Genomic DNA, 16,062 nt, shown 5'->3' with positions numbered 1-16,062 from the left:
GCGATTTTAAAACTAGATTAAAACACTAATAATAATTTAATTTACTTTATTTCATACTTAAATTATACTTTTAAATAATTACATAATAATATTTAGTTCAGATTACTTTTACGATTTTTATTTCGCCTTTCAATATTGTCATTATATTCCTTCGAATACGGCTTGAGTGGTCGCTGACGACAAAGATTTTACGTATTTGTCGACATTTTAATTATTGTTGTAACTGCTACCACAAACTAAGTTAGCACTCATCTCTTATTGCTGTAAGGGACCTAAATAATACAAATTTAATTTAATTAATACAAGTCCCACAGAACATAACACATTATTACACATAATTATTGATTTCTTTGTTATAACTGTAATGTTTTAGTTTTTATTTAATCGTAATTCAAATTCCAATTTTCAGTCTCTTCAATAAATTATTATGAAATCTGAAAAAAAAAAAAATTGATTATAAAATATGGTTACACAATTAACTGTTTCAAGATTTATAATTTTATTATCCGTTTATTATAATATTTTTATCTTGTTCGTTTATTGGGTCAAACAAATGTATTATAATAATAATAATAATAAATACCTTACAAAAAACTTTAAACTTAAATAAAAATACAAAAATCAATGTTAAATTCCTAGCAAAATAATTTAAAATGGTTATTTATTTATAAATTGTTTTGATTTATTAAAAACTTTATAAGTGCGCAAGCTAAGATGTGTCAGTTCAGATTGATACCAAATACCTATAATCAAACTTCACTATAGTCGGTATTCCGACGCTCCGCACTTTATACGCCATTAATGGCGAGTCGATCTATCGACGGTTTGCGCTCAACCCTATACATACCTTTTCACATATTGCCTCCTATTAGCTTGAATGCCAAAAGTCACGGGATCCATTTCGACTCTTGAATTACTTTCAAGTCCTGGCATTATATCTGAAAACCCCTCACTTTCCTTCGAAGACACTGAAAAAGTTTCAACAATAGATACTCAACATTTCAATACAGCACCGTAGAAGAAGTTAAACGCTGCCGCCTTCAGATCATACCGCTCTTGTGACGTTAAGTGGTTATCGTAAACCCAACTTGAGACGTAAGTTCTAAGTCGTAGTTCAAACAGTCATACCACATCTATACTAATGTTATAAAGCTGATGAGTTTGTTTGTTTGTTTGTTTGAATGCCCTAACCTCAGGAACTACTGTTCCGATTTGAAAAATTCTTTCAGTGTTAGATAGTCCGTTTATTGAGGAAGGCTATAGACTATTTAACATCACGGTAAGACCAATACAAGTGGAGTACCAATAAAGAATGTTTCAAAATAGGGGTTTAACTAGCTCTTTAACATTCTATAATTCAAAAATATTTCACTTTCTATATAAAGGAAGTGGGGGGGGGTAAATTTTAGCGTTATGCCCAAGATACTATTCCACGCGGATGGAGTCGCAGGCAAAAGCTAGTTGTCTAATATAATAATTGTAACGATGCTCTTAAAACACTGAATATGTGGATATTATATTATATATCCTCAGTCCATGGTCTTCTGCTGGGCAGACCACTGTCCTCTAGGCCTCTCGCCTCACCCAAGTCATTGCTCCATCTGGCCTCCATTGAAGACCTTTTCTGCTCCAGCAGTGTCTGCTATTATAAGCGATACAATAATCAGGATATGCTATTGTTAAATACCTATTTGACTGGTGTGAACACTGCCATCGAAGTAGACGTTTCCTTCGAGATCCGGCTTCAGATCTACAAAATGAATATGTTTTTTTTATTGCTTAGATGGGTGGACGAGCTCACAGCCCAGCTGGTGTTGAGTTATTACTGGAACCCATAGACATCTACAACGTAAATGCGCCACCCACTTTGAGATATGAGTTCTAAGGTCTCAGTATAGTTACAACCACGGAATAGATAAATAACCTTATTTATCTGTTCCGTGGTTACAACGGCTGCCCCGCCCTTCAAACCGAAACGCATTACTGCTTCACGGCAGAAATAGGCAGGGCGGTGGTACCTACCCGTGCGGAATCACAAGACGTCCTACCACCAGTAATCACGCAAATTATAATTATGCAGATTTGTTTTTTTATTACACGATGTTATTCCTTCACCGTGGAAGTCAATCGTAAACATTTGTTGAGTACGTATTTCATTAGAAAGATCGGTACCCGCCTGCGGGATTCGAACACCGGTGCATCGCTACATATGAATACACCGGAGGTCTCATCCTTTAGGCCACGACGACTTCAAACAACGACTGAGAAGAGCTACATATTCCGGCGCCCTAATAACAGAAATCGACATAATTACTTCAGTGCGCCGCGTAGGTCACCGGTGACCTACATAGTATTCACAGAGTTAAACTACAATTTAAAGAATTTTAAAAACATTATCCCGCGAAACACCCTACCGGTTAGTTATAAGAAAACACGCTGTGACGTGTAACGGACGTGACGTCAGCTGTCATGCCCTGCCGCCAGCCAAGCCGCCAAGCCATATTAACACGCCCCCTTCCGCCACAGCCAACGCCACCGCCGCCAGCCAAAGCCAACGAAGGGGGGACAGTGTTAATAAAACAAGCCGTGCCAGCCATTTCTACCTGCTTTCTGCATTCTCGCACAAATAAAAGAACTTGTCGTTACGCTGCTGGTTTTTATTGTCACATCATTTGCAACAATCAGAAGTGGGATAAAGAAATGAAACAACGTCATATACACGCTCAGATCTCTCGGTCTTCTGACAAGTTTGAAGAAGATGAAGCTCCTATTCCACTGGCGAGGAACGTGTTGAAAAATTGCTTCAGAAGGAGGTCCACAAGGCGATACTTGAGCTACAGGATGAAGAACCTGAAACAATCAAATCAAAGGTACTTCGACGTCGTCGAACCAAGAGCGCCTGCTGCCCTGTCCTTCCATCATTCTGGTTCACGTAGAGGGAAACTAAAAGAGCAGCAACGTGGTTACTCCACTGCGGCACTACGAGCTTCACGGCGCTTCACGAGATTCACGGCTACGAGCTTCCTTCTCCCTGCCTGCGACGCTGCTGAACGGCGAAGACAGCTACATCAAAGACATCAACATGGGCTCGGAGACCATCCTGTGGCCGCCGGGCGAGGTCCTGCCGAGGGCCAACAGCTGCGAGGAGCCACAGCCAAACAGCCAGGTGTGTTGCATTTCTACTTGCCCTAGCCATGCCATTACAAATATTTCGAGATTTGTGGGTAGAAATAAAAAAAATTAAAAGGAGCCATTAAATATTAGGAGTCATTCAGATTTAAAAAAATACAGTATAAGCATTGCTTTGCTACGAATACACATGATTTAGGTATTGCCAATTTAGTTCAAATGCAAATTAAGCTTACTAGTGATCAGCCCGTGTATCGCCACTTTTAGACATCGGCATTATAAAATAATCTGAATCTAGTCATGCTTCACCAGTGGTCTTATTAAGAAAAAGAACGGCGACAGTAGGCTATGCGTTGAATATCGTGCGTTAAACGCTATGGTAAAATATAAAAGTATCCACCGAACAGTACTGCACGAGTTTAGATTTAGCCCAGGGCTACCATCAATTGAGCATTGTGCCAGACACACAACTGCTTTCATTACACCGCAAGGTCATTATTTCTAGTACACTAGAATTCCTTTTGGTTTAGCAAATGCGCCATCTGTATTCATGCGTTTCTTCTTTATCTCCACCTTATTCCACTAGGTGGGGTGGTTAAATGCGTTTAATTAATAAAATAATTGAGTCTGTGGGTAGAAAAGAAATGAGTAAAAATAAATGTAGGTCAAATCGAGATACTAGCAATTTTAAACGATTTACCTCTACCCTCGGTTGATATAAAATCAGGTTCAATAGTTATTGAGAAAGTACTTGGGAAATTTTATGGTGGAGACTTCAAATTAAATATGAGTAAATGCTCATTCTTGGAGAAACAAGTCACTTGTTTAGGTCATAAAATATCTTCAGACGGTATACAGCCGGGTGCAACAAAAATTGACGGCCGTTTCGCAGTTTCCTGTGCCAAATAATGCTCATAGTGTGCGACAGTTTATTGGTTATATGTTACTTGCGCGTCCATTAACTGAGTTAAGAAAAAAAAAAAAAGATAAATCATGGGTGTGGGGCCGTGAACATAACGCGAATTTCGAACAACTGAAAAACAGTTTATGTTCCAAACCTATGCTAGCTCTGTATAATCCTATGCTTCTTACAGAAATACAAACCGATGCGTGTAACTTAGGAATTTCTTGTATACTATTACAAAAACAAACTGACAACTCACTGCGGCCTGTTATGTATTTTAGCCGGGTTACTAGGAAGGAAGAGTGTGTATCATAGTTAAGAGCTCAAAACCTGGCGGTCGTACAATCGCTACGTAGGTTCCGTGTTTATGAAGTAGGTAAGCATGATATAATAGAAACTGATTGTACTGTGGTTTGTGCTACGCTTACCAAACGCGGCATTATACCACGCATGGCGCGATGGTGAGTTTTGAAAGAAGATTATGACATTAGTGTTGAGTATAGACCTGGTGAACGTATGGAACATTTGTAGACGCGCTTAATAGGCATCCTGTTGACATGATGAACGTAAATTATCTTAAAGTTACTAATTGATTCTGTACTGTGCAATGTCAGGACGAAAAGCTTAGTTCGATTATAAAGCAATCTATACTAGCATTATAAAGCTGAAGAGTTTGTTTGAACGCGCTAATCTCAAGAACTGCTGGTCCGATTTGAAAAATTCTTTCAGTGTTAAATAACCCATTTATTGAAAGGTTATAGGCTATATAAAAGGCTATAGGCTATATAACGCTAAGACCGCTAAGACCATCATTGTGTCACGCTAAGGCCAATACAAGCGAAGTACCAGTAAATAATGTTTCAAAATCGGGTTATTTTCCCTTTTAAGAGCTTCCGGTGCCTGCGCTGCAGAAGCGGTTAAAGTTTCGCTAAAATAATGTGACAGAATTGTTCCCCTTTAAAAAAAAATGTCCGCGATAGCATATATCTATATGTTAAGGTTGGCTCACTATAACGTTTTTTTATGCTAACCAAATTTGTTCTAAAATAAAGCATTATTTGTGAACTATATTCCACGCGGACGAAGTCGCGCTGATGTTAAAGATAATTATGAACTAGTTCGAAATTTTTTTAAGGGAAATAGACTCGCAGTCCCTTCGGCTAAATGGAAAATTGTACAAATGCACTATGACGACATTTGTCACGTGGATCTAAATCATCGTTTAGCTTTGATTAAAAGCCAATATTGGTTTCTTAAAATGACACGCTTTATTAGGAAATACGTGGCAGCATGTCTTTATTGTACACATGAGAAGGATAACTATGTTAAAAAAAAGAAGACTGTCTATATCCGATCTCTAAACCATCTGATACTATGCGCATGGTACAAAAAGATAACATGATGCCCTTCTGTAGGACATCTAAAGGGCACCAACCAGTACATGATCGTAATGAAAGATGCGTTGTCTAAATTTGTGATAGCTGAACTAACGCGTACTGTAAATTCAATCGGGACCATTCGTGCATTGAAAAATATATTAATAGGGTTTGTCCAGATATCCGAATTACGTGGTGACAGACTACGGGAAAGCTTTTACGAGTAGGTACTTTAAAAAAAATATATCAGAAGATAAACAGTTTAGGCATACGTTAAACGGTATTGCTTGTCCGCGCGCTAATTGGCCAGGTTGAACAAACTAAACATATAATTTTATGTGTTGCGGGCAACTGATCCTAGTGAAACTTCAAATAATTTAAACTCCGTCATTTGAGGCACAAATAACACAATTAAAAGTAACAGCGGCTACAAGCCTTGTGATTTAATCTTTACGCGCTCTGGTAGGTCAATATGTGATGTTTTCTTGGTCGCGAACCAGAAACTGTTGACGCACGGCGTAAGATAGCTGCAGCTAGGATAAAACAAGCGAGTACAATAATGACACACAACATTAATATAAAAAAAGCTCATGTTTATAAGAAAAGGCATATTTGTATCGTAGAGACAGGCGCCAACTGGTTAGTAGCGCCGCTAGGATTAATACCAAATTAGACGATTTGTACTCAGGTCCGTATGTAGTAACTAAAGTAGTAGGTAACAATTGGTATCGAATTAGAAGTATATCTAAAAGGTTTACGAAGTTATAAAAACTTCACTGGCCTGGTATCAACAGATTCATTAAGGCCCTATAAAAGTATAACCCATGTGTCTGATAGCGCTAGTAGTTCCGATGAGCAGGTCGAAACTGAAGACCTTATTGATTTATTTGAGAACTAAATGTTTTTGTGTGTTCCCCATTGCGGGAGCAATTGTTGCAGGATGGCCGAATGTAACGGACGTGACGTCAGCTGTCATGCCCTGCCGCCAGCCAAGCCGCCAAGCCATATTAACACGCCCCCTTCCGCCACAGCCAACGCCACCGCCGCCAGCCAAAGCCAACGAAGGGGGGATAGTGTTAATAAAACAAGCCGTGCCAGCCATTTCTACCTGCTTTCTGCATTCTCGCACAAATAAAAGAACTTGTCGTTACGCTGCTGGTTTTTATTGTCACATCATTTGCAACAGACGGGAAGATTCCGACATGAGAACAATAAAAATATAAAGGTCAGCTCACCGTATTTCTTTAAATTCGATTCCAATTCTTCGTTATCTGAAAAAATATTAAAATGATAACTTTAAATACGTAATATAAATAGCCTTCACCCTTCGATTTATTGCAGAATGCTTTCCATGATTCTCAAAAATCACAAATCCATGTAAATTGCCGTCGTTAGCAGATTTTTTGTGATTGGACAAAAAACTCTGGTAAACACTTAGCACCAGATGAGCCGTGAGCCCGTTCAGCCAACTGAACGAGCAATGAATGTAGTTTAAACGGGCCTTAACACCAAACCGAAGTAATAACTTCATACTACCCCTTTAATCTAAGGTAGATATCATTCTACCTTAACTGATGTTCATACCTGTCGGAATAAGGGTGAATCTTAATGAAATTTTTGTCAGAGCCATGAAACTTGTATGGAAACTGTCGACATCTTGTAGTGGATGCCCCTAAACTTATATATTGTTAAAGTTAAAGCATTTAATTATTGTGTAACTAAACACAGAAAATACCAAAATTAATAAATCTTACAAGTTTTTATTTGTTATAGACAAATTGATTAAATTTTATCAATTTGTGGTTTCTGAAAATTTACAAAATCCTTCATTAAAAATAAAATATAGGTTAGTTAGGTAATATGTCACTGCCATCTACAGGAGCAATGAGAAACTAATCGAAGCGAAGCCATCTAGTGGCCGATGCCCGTAAACATTTTTGTCGAGTGCTTGAGTTGCTTATCTATAACTAATTTATGTGTATTATTTATTTATTTATTACACTTCATGCAAAATTTACATTGGCGGACTTAATGCCTAAGGCATTCTCTACCAGTCAACCAAATTTATCGATGATGTATCGTAATCGCTCCTTGACGCGTGCGCGAATTGTCAAGTTAATCAGATATCTCGGTCGTTGATAAAGACCGGTTGGTCGGTGATAAAGACCATCAAAGATTCCATTACATACAAACAAACATACATACACCGATCTAATAGAGGTGTCTTAAAAAGCAATTGGCTTGCGTAGCTCTGGTACTAAAACAGCCTACATATGCATATTATTAGATCCTTTGACGCTAGTGCTGTCACCGTCTTCCGAAATGGTTTCTCCTTAAATATTTGATATGTGATTGAACCCTAAAAGAGTTTCTTGGGCCACTCATAGGAGAAGCATCGCGAGAACTCACCTACTGGTGGTAGGACCTCTTGTGAGTCCGCGCGGGTATGTACCACCACCCTGTCTATTTCTGCCGTGAAGCAGTAATGCGTTTCGGTTTGAAGGGTGGGGCAGCCGTTGTAACTAGGTATACTGAGATCTTAGAACTTATATCTCAAGGTGGGTGGCGCATTTACGGTTGTAGATGTCTATGGGCTCCAGTAACCACTTAACACCAGTTGGACTGTGAGCTCGTCCAACCTTCTAAGCAATAAAAAAAAGGAATTCGTATAAGGAATTTGTTTTTGGTGCCGCTCAAAATAGCTGGTAGGAACTGGTTGCGAAAGTTAAGAGATCGAAAGGAATGGAGGGCATCTGAAGAGATCATCATTGAGAGGACACGGGTTGAAGAAGATAACATAAGAAGACTTACCTGGAAAATTTTGCATTTGCGTAGGAGGCGTCTGGGTGGTTTCCATCAAGCGTTTTGTAGTGGAAGTCGTCTCTGTGCGAATTAAATGCGAATTTTAAAATTTTCATACGTCGGTTGACGCGAGAATGAGACGGTTATAGGTATAAAAAATTAGATAGCGAACCCTAGAGCACAATTAAATAAAAAAATATATAATAGTTTAAAAAAAACTAACAAAATACGCTTTTATACAGTATCCAACTAAAAAATAGAAAATTAATTTTAATAAATTTGAATTAAAAATAGTGTAAGAAAAATTGATTTTACTGTAAAAAAAAGCGGGGGGTGCATGGCATCAGTAGTTAAGTTAAGGCATAAATGTTTTATGAACAGATATGAAGAGAAGAGTTATTTTGATAATATCCTGAAAAGCATATGTCGCATATTAAGCAGACATTTCGCTTATACCAAATAGCTTTTCACCTCTCCATAATTATGTATAGGTATATTAATACGTGAAGCAAAAACTTTGTACCCCTTTTTACAAAAATTGCCCAGACGGAGAACCATGAAATTTCCCACACTTATAGAAAATATAGAGAAGGTGTGCAGAATGTTATTTTTTGTATAATTATAGTCGAATTTCGACTACTGGGTGACCTCTAGTATATAATAACTAAATAAATAAACAAAAATTGGTATGTGCCGGCGGGATTCGAACACTGGGAGATTCGCACAGTTAGACAAGCACAGCGTCTAAGCCTTTAGGCCACGCCGACTTCAAGCACATGACAAACAAACTAACCTGCAACTGTGCTTGGGAAATCCTTTGCAACGCGACCAGATTTATCATTACTTCTATCGATTTTAATGGCATTTTCTTTCGCGGTCGACTTAACGGGCCCGATCAGGACTTTCGTATCTGCAATGAAGTTTATTTTAAAGCTCTAGTTTGATAAACAAGCCATTTCATCTATAGTCCATTCAGCGTCCGTATGCAATCATTACACTAGCGTCCTCCAGTAAGCGTCCTCACAAATGTAATAGTGTGCTTAGTGCGAGTTTTTTATTTTCTCGATCGCGTAAAAGCTAACTCAAATATGTATGTAGTTGGAACAGCGTCCTTAGCGGCAAACGAAGGGAAGCTTTACGTGACCGAGCCGTTAAAGAACTCGCACTAAGCTATTGGCAATTTCAATGAGAAATTGCCAAGACCTGCGCCTTCTAAGATCCACTGCGCCCACACCCTGCGTCATAGGAAAAGGCGCCTCTGCAGTCGAGTACTCTTGATGGTGGTGGTATTCGTAGTTTATGGATATCAATAATACCAGGAGAACAGTCAAGTGGCTATGGATTCTATTAACTTTTCAAAGATCTAAACAAGAATATGTCGTGGGGTAGGAAAAATTTTTGTCCGCTGAAGTAACTGACTTAGAGTGATAAATGTTAAAGAATCCAGAATTTTACACATCGTGACATCATCACCATTGATGTCCGAGAGAGAGATTCTCTTTTCCTCTTTATTTTACTGAAGACAAATCTTTGGAAAATGAATTTCCATTATCCAATTTCCATTATCGGATGCATTTTCAATAGGTCTGTGGTAGGACCTTTGTAATAGTATCCAATGTGGATTTTATTTGTCTTTGATTTGTTTGTATATTAAATTATTTGATTGTATTAAACTAATTAAAAAAGAGTGCTTACGTTGCAGTCTCAATCTATTAACAAACTCGAGATAAATCTCAATTTACAACTTATGCAAATGTTTCGAAAAAAAAAGGTTTACCGATATGCTGAAGTCTCCTTAATACTTTTTCTATGCACCATTTCAGGCTAATTTCATCACCGTTCTGTCCAATTTTATTACAGAATTCCGTTGCCAAATTAACGAATGGAGCTTTTGCGAGCTTCGCCATTTTAATGACACCGTTTTTAGGTCCCTGAATCCACCTCTTATCGCGTACGACTTCACTTTGCTTTACGGGCAGTAAGATTGTTGATAAATCATTATTCCTTTTAGTTTTGTTCTGCCTTACATCTCTATCTAGTGTCGCAGCTAGAATTTTTGTCTTCATGATATTATCTATGAAAGTATTGTTGAAGTAGTATTTGTATACAAGTTCGTCTATTGGGTTGTGTTTTTCTTTTATTAGGAAATCGTCTGTGTTAATTATCTTACGAAACGCTGGTATGTTTAGTAAATTGATTTTTACTATATCGACTTTTGCGGTTGTCGATTCGTTAGTGGTATTTGCATTATTTGTATTGATCGGAGTTATAGTTGGCTTCTTGCTGTCCACGATCAATTGTTTAGCTTTCAGTAATATTCTAGCAAAGTTGTTTTGCCTCTGTGATATTTCTGCTTGGGTTTTAGCTATGTTATTCTGTTTCGTGGTAATTTTTTCGTTTTGCGCTAATATTAACTTTTGTAACGAATAGAACTGTTTTTGTTGGGTTAAAAACTTCGTTTGGTGTTCGGCGAATTCGACTAGCTTATTTTTTATTTCTCGGGCTCTGGTTTCGTGATCGGCATCCTTCTTCGATTGATTCGTTTCGAAATTCTTTAATTTTTCATTGAATTTCGTCAAATAAGTGAACTTTGTATCGAATTCACGAAACTTATTGGTTATATCTTCGACGTTTTTCAAAAAATCATCGTTCAAGTTGTTCAGTTTTTGGTGAATAATTTTGATATCGTTGTGCTGTTTCATAATCTTTTTGAAAGTCTTAGTCAACATTGATATGACTTTAACCAGACCCTTTTCGGTAAATTTGGGTTTTTCCTTCGGAATAACACTGTATCTATCATTTTTAGTTATAGGTGCATTTTGTATCCAACTCCCATCTGTTTCGTAAGCGTACTTATTGTACTCACCTCTGGGATTCACGTCACCATTATTCTCGAACAAATCATTACTGCTCTTAATTACATAATCATTATCTTCGCGTTTTTTAGGACTTTTATTATCAACATCAACTTTAGCATCACTATTCTCCTTTTTATTATCAGATTGATTATTATTAGTGCTGTTCAATGTTTTTATATTAAGATCTCCTAGTTTATTGTTATCGTTGAGTAACAAAGCCACTTCATGTGGATATTCTTTAAATATAGAGTTAGGTTTCAGGTCGGAAATGAACATGGATTCTACAACAACAGATTTGTCTTCAGAGTTTTTCTTTGTGCGACAATCTTTTTTATTAACGCAATCTTTTAAACTCTTTCTAGGATGTCGTTTTCGTAAATCTGTAAAGTTAAAATGAATTTATAAAAGTTAGTTCTAAATTATCAACTCTTCTTCTTTTTCTCCGCCTTATCCCACTAGGTGGGGTCAGCACAGGTAATTTTATCTTCCATTCTCTTCTAACAGACGCCATTTCAACACTCACTCCTCTCTCTCTCATATCGTCATTCACAAAATCCATCCATGTCTTCTTCGGTCGACCCCCCTCTACCTTACACTACCATTTCCATACATCTCCTAGTCATAAAAATTCTAAATTATCAACTGTGACTCCTAATAAATCTCCCAGGCTGTTTGCCGTTGCTCATTTGTGAAAATAAACTAGTCTACATAGCTCCACTTCCAAAATGACTCCAATTTAATTTTAATTGATCATTGGCAACAAATTTCGTCATTGGTTCTGTTAGAAAATGTTCTGAAGAAGAACGACTAGACATATAGAAAATAAGTACATTCTGGATACGCTCCACTTTAGGCAATTAAAGTTTTTTTAATGTTGAAAAAGCGCATATTATGAAAGTTGTTGTCTTAAGCAGTTGATGAAAGTCTGTTCAAAAAAGTAGACGAACTAGCTGAATTTGGGGCTTAAAATAGATGATGAATCATTTAGGATCGTGACAATATATTACAGATAATATGGATAGGGTTTAACGTGCTTATAATTTCACCCCAACAAAACGGAAAATCAATTTCCATTAAAAAAAATTACATTTTAATTTCTATGGAATAATGACTACATATCAAGGGTTAGATATAAAGGCTATTTGGTTTAAGCGACATTTTGCAACTTTGCAGGAGAGCCATTTCAAGATGAAGCATTTGGAAATTAATATGGATTTGGAATTTGGATATTAATACCAAATAAAACGGACCTTTAATTACGAATAGAAGTGTCTCTTAAACAAAATAGCCTTTCACCTATAGATTTAAAGACGCTTGTAGTATTTTCTTCAACATTAGTGAGTCCTAGACATAATCAAAACTATTTTTACGGCTTAATCTCGTTTTTTTTACCGTCATCCTATTGTTTCCGATATTTCGAAGAATACTTTACACTGTTATATTTACTAGTGGTAGGACCTATTTACTAGTGAAGCAGTAATGGGTTTCGGTTTGAAGGGTGGGGCAGCCGTTGTACCTTAGAACTCATATCTCAAGGTGGATGGCGACATTTACGCTTTAGACGTCTATGGGCTCCGATGACCACTCAACACCGGGTGGGCTGTGAGCTCATCCACCCATCAAAGCCAAAAAAAAAGGATTTATCGTCCAATTCCACTTACATTCTGGCGATCGCTTTGTCCTTTCAATGTAAGTCGTGAAGAACGGTATATCCTGCATAGAATTCTGATTAAACGCGTCAAAATCGAGGTGCTCCGCGTCATTCTCCAACGAATTCGGTCGAAAAATGAAGTCGGTCAGGCTCGCTTTACCGTACAGATTTCGGTCAAAGTCCTTCCTCATCCAGACTCCTTTGTTCACTACGTTATTCCTCTCCAGTTTCGGTTTCAAATAATTCGGTTCGGCTTGGAGGTAATGCGCCGTAACTTTGTCGATTACCAACAACGCTGTCAATAGTAAAACCCGTGCGGACATCACTAAAGCTGTGACATTTCAATCGTGAACGCGAATCGAGAAATGAATGGAATCCAGCGGTTTCCGTCTTTTAGTGTTGTGCTTTATTTGTAAACAAAAAGTTGATTGCTTTAGTGCTGTTGTTAATGATTTTTGTTATTTTATCGATTCATTTATTTGGAGAGTATTTCTCATTCTATGAATGTGTTTGTTCACCACTGAAGTCAAACTTCGATTATACATAACTAACTAGAACAATGCATTGAAAAAAAAAACGGTGCGCGTGCAACTTGATACACGTGAATGAAGTGAAACTTCTTTTTCGATGTGTTGTAGTATTTTGATTTTCTTCATTTTTCATCCTTAAATCAGATTGCTTTTTTAATAGGGAATGCTGTGTATAAGAGATGCGACATCTTCAACAATTATATTGTATATATTTTAAATTATAAATAGGAAAATAAACATATCGATGCTTGAAAGGCAAACGTGACTAAGCGACAATAACTGCTTTGTACATAAATGATAAGCAATAACCATCTTCGATGCGCAAAAACAATATATTTCTAGGTTTATTAAAATCATTTCAATCCTACAGCTAGATTCGTTAAAATAGAATTTTTTTCAGGTATTTCTCAGGTATATTTTAAATCGATTTCAACTTTAAATTAGTCTACTGTAAAGTTCACGCATTGTCGCTTAGTCACGTTTGCCTTTCAAGCAACGATATACATATTTTTAAATACTTCATTAAAGTATTGGACTCTACTCGTTGCTAAAGCTCGCGCTGGCCTGTAACAGGTATAATACGCACATGCGTTCGAGTGCCACGCATTAACTCTCGCTACGCTCTTGCTATTCCATGGTAGCGGTAAACGTTTAACGCAACCTTGTTGGAAGTCGCATTAGAAGTTTCACTTCAGTAATGCGCATGTAGATTTTGAAGTCTTGCTGTGGAAAAAGGAAATTTACTTTGTTGGGTACATGGAGCGGGAGAATACAGGATCGGGCTGAAGAAGATAAGGCTTAGAGACTGCCTGAGTGCTTTTGAAAGAGGTCTGAAAGCTCAAGTACTGCTGCGTCGCGAGTACACCTCTAAATGGATTTGCGAGCACCTGAGAAAATCAAGTTGTAACTGATACTGAGACCTTAGAACTCATATCTCAAAGTTGGTGGTGGATTTTACGTTCTAGATGTCTATGGGTTCCAGTAACCATTGTAGAAAACTCAGCGGGCAGCTATTGTACGTCGCCTGTCGTATGTTGATGGTCATCATAGTCCGTTACTCTTGGCAGAACAGTGGTGGTCATGTGGAATCCTGGTTCTTTATAGCCTTGAAAGCTGCTCTCCGTAGCTATCGAACTGAGGCTGGGCGCACGCACTCGTTAAATGGGGTTTTGGTAAAGATTTTCAATTGATCAGTCCAGCGCATGGGGCCTGTTAATATTTTTTTTTATTGTGTAGGGCGAACGAGCTCACAGCCCACCTGTGTTACCTAACACCTGATGTTAAGCGGCTACCGGAGCCCATTAATATCTACAACGCAAATGCGCCACTCACCATGAGATATAAGTTCTAAGGTCTCAAATATAGTTACAACGGCTGCCCCACCCTTCAAACCGAAATGCATTACTGCTTCACAGCAGGAATAGGCAGGGTGGTGGTACCTACCCGTGCGGACTCGCAAGAGGTCCTACCACCAGTAATTACGCAAATTATAATTTTGCGGGTTTGATTTTATTACATGATGTTATTCCTTCACCGTGGAAGTCAATCGTGAACAACTGTTAAGTACGTATTCGATTAGAAAAATTGGTACCCGCCGCGGGATTCGAACACCGTTGCATCGCTAGATAAGATTGCACCGGACGTCTTATCCTTTAGGCCACGACGACTTCAAAAATTATATTTATGAAAATTACACATAATATAGACTGGTGAGTTCCTAATAAAAAAAGTGTATTGTATCGATAATTACAGTTAAAGCGATTCGCATCACTACATTGTTTACGTTGGGCGTCGCGTCGTGTCGATAGAAATGTTGTTTTTAAAATTTGTTTTTTATCCGTTTTGCTATTTTTATTTATCGACAGAGTTTTTTTTTTGAGTGCTTCCAAAAAGAAGCGTTGTTTAGAAAATATGGATTTTTTTCGAGTTTTATCACGATTTAGAGACTGGCTGAGGTGAGCGTGTTACTTCAATTTTAATTTAACGAAGTTTGATATAGTTTGTTAATTAATTATTAAATAATATAATTCTATTAAATGACGAGTCGTCATGTCCTAATAATAAATACACCGGGTACATATCGACGCGAGAAAGCGCAAACGTCGTAACTTGCATATTGGGCAATATCACTCTTGACGTGACAACGTCTTAAAAACCGATGAACATCGGCTGCACGCACGAAAAAGTGTCACGTTCCGTCTGAGCCCGAGCGTGCGAGCGAGAGCACGGAACAAGCGATAGAGAGGCACGATCGGCCCAAGCGTTGGCTTGTGACACATTTATCTCTCTTCTCGCGTAACGTCAGAGCTAGCATTCGAATAATTCTGCTATTGAGGTTAACACTTATACTACTTATATCTACTGGTGGAAGGACCTCTTGTGAGTCTGCACGGATAGGTACCGCCACACTGTCTATTTCTGCCATGAAGCAGTAATGCGTTTGGGTTTGAAGGGTGGGGCAGCCGTTGTAACTATACTGAGGCCTTAGAACTTGTTCTCAAAGTGGGTGGCGCATTTACGTTGTAGATGTCTATGGGCTCCAGTAACCACTTAACACCATGTGAGCTGTGAGCTCGTCCACCCATCTAAGCAATAAAAAAAATAAAGCTATTGTCCGTAAATCGACTTTACAGACAACCAATTAGTTTTGACCACATTCACAAGAATGTGATAAAAAGTAATTACAAATCTACAAATAACTACTAAAAAATATCGCTTCGAATGTTCTCGATTCGTGTGCTATGCATGCGTAACACATAAATAATAAATAAATAAATAATAAATAAATATTTACTAACAATCACGCCACGTT

General features: G+C 37.8%; 2 protein-coding genes across 2 annotated transcripts; one reads left to right on the top strand and one right to left on the bottom strand.

The window, feature by feature from the left end:
* Nucleotides 1-29: 29 nt before the first annotated feature.
* LOC114246526 (uncharacterized) lies at nucleotides 30-13,245 on the bottom strand. The gene is made up of 8 exons (XM_028179079.2): nucleotides 12,731-13,245; nucleotides 9,989-11,449; nucleotides 9,005-9,121; nucleotides 8,221-8,292; nucleotides 6,645-6,680; nucleotides 1,688-1,750; nucleotides 848-968; nucleotides 30-434 (listed from the first exon to the last, which is right to left on the bottom strand). The coding sequence occupies exons 1-8, from the start codon at nucleotides 13,041-13,043 to the stop codon at nucleotides 392-394; spliced, it is 2,226 nt and encodes a 741-aa protein (XP_028034880.2). The 5' UTR covers nucleotides 13,044-13,245; the 3' UTR covers nucleotides 30-391.
* LOC149500227 (uncharacterized) lies at nucleotides 2,447-6,632 on the top strand. The gene is made up of 2 exons (XM_089737637.1): nucleotides 2,447-3,166; nucleotides 6,349-6,632. The coding sequence occupies exons 1-2, from the start codon at nucleotides 2,470-2,472 to the stop codon at nucleotides 6,630-6,632; spliced, it is 981 nt and encodes a 326-aa protein (XP_089593763.1). The 5' UTR covers nucleotides 2,447-2,469.
* Nucleotides 13,246-16,062: the final 2,817 nt, after the last annotated feature.

Source organism: Bombyx mandarina, chromosome 23 (genome assembly GCF_030267445.1).
Source record: "Bombyx mandarina strain Sakado chromosome 23, ASM3026744v2".
Classification (NCBI taxonomy): domain Eukaryota; kingdom Metazoa; phylum Arthropoda; class Insecta; order Lepidoptera; family Bombycidae; genus Bombyx; species Bombyx mandarina.
This window is presented reverse-complemented; position numbering and strand designations above follow the sequence as displayed.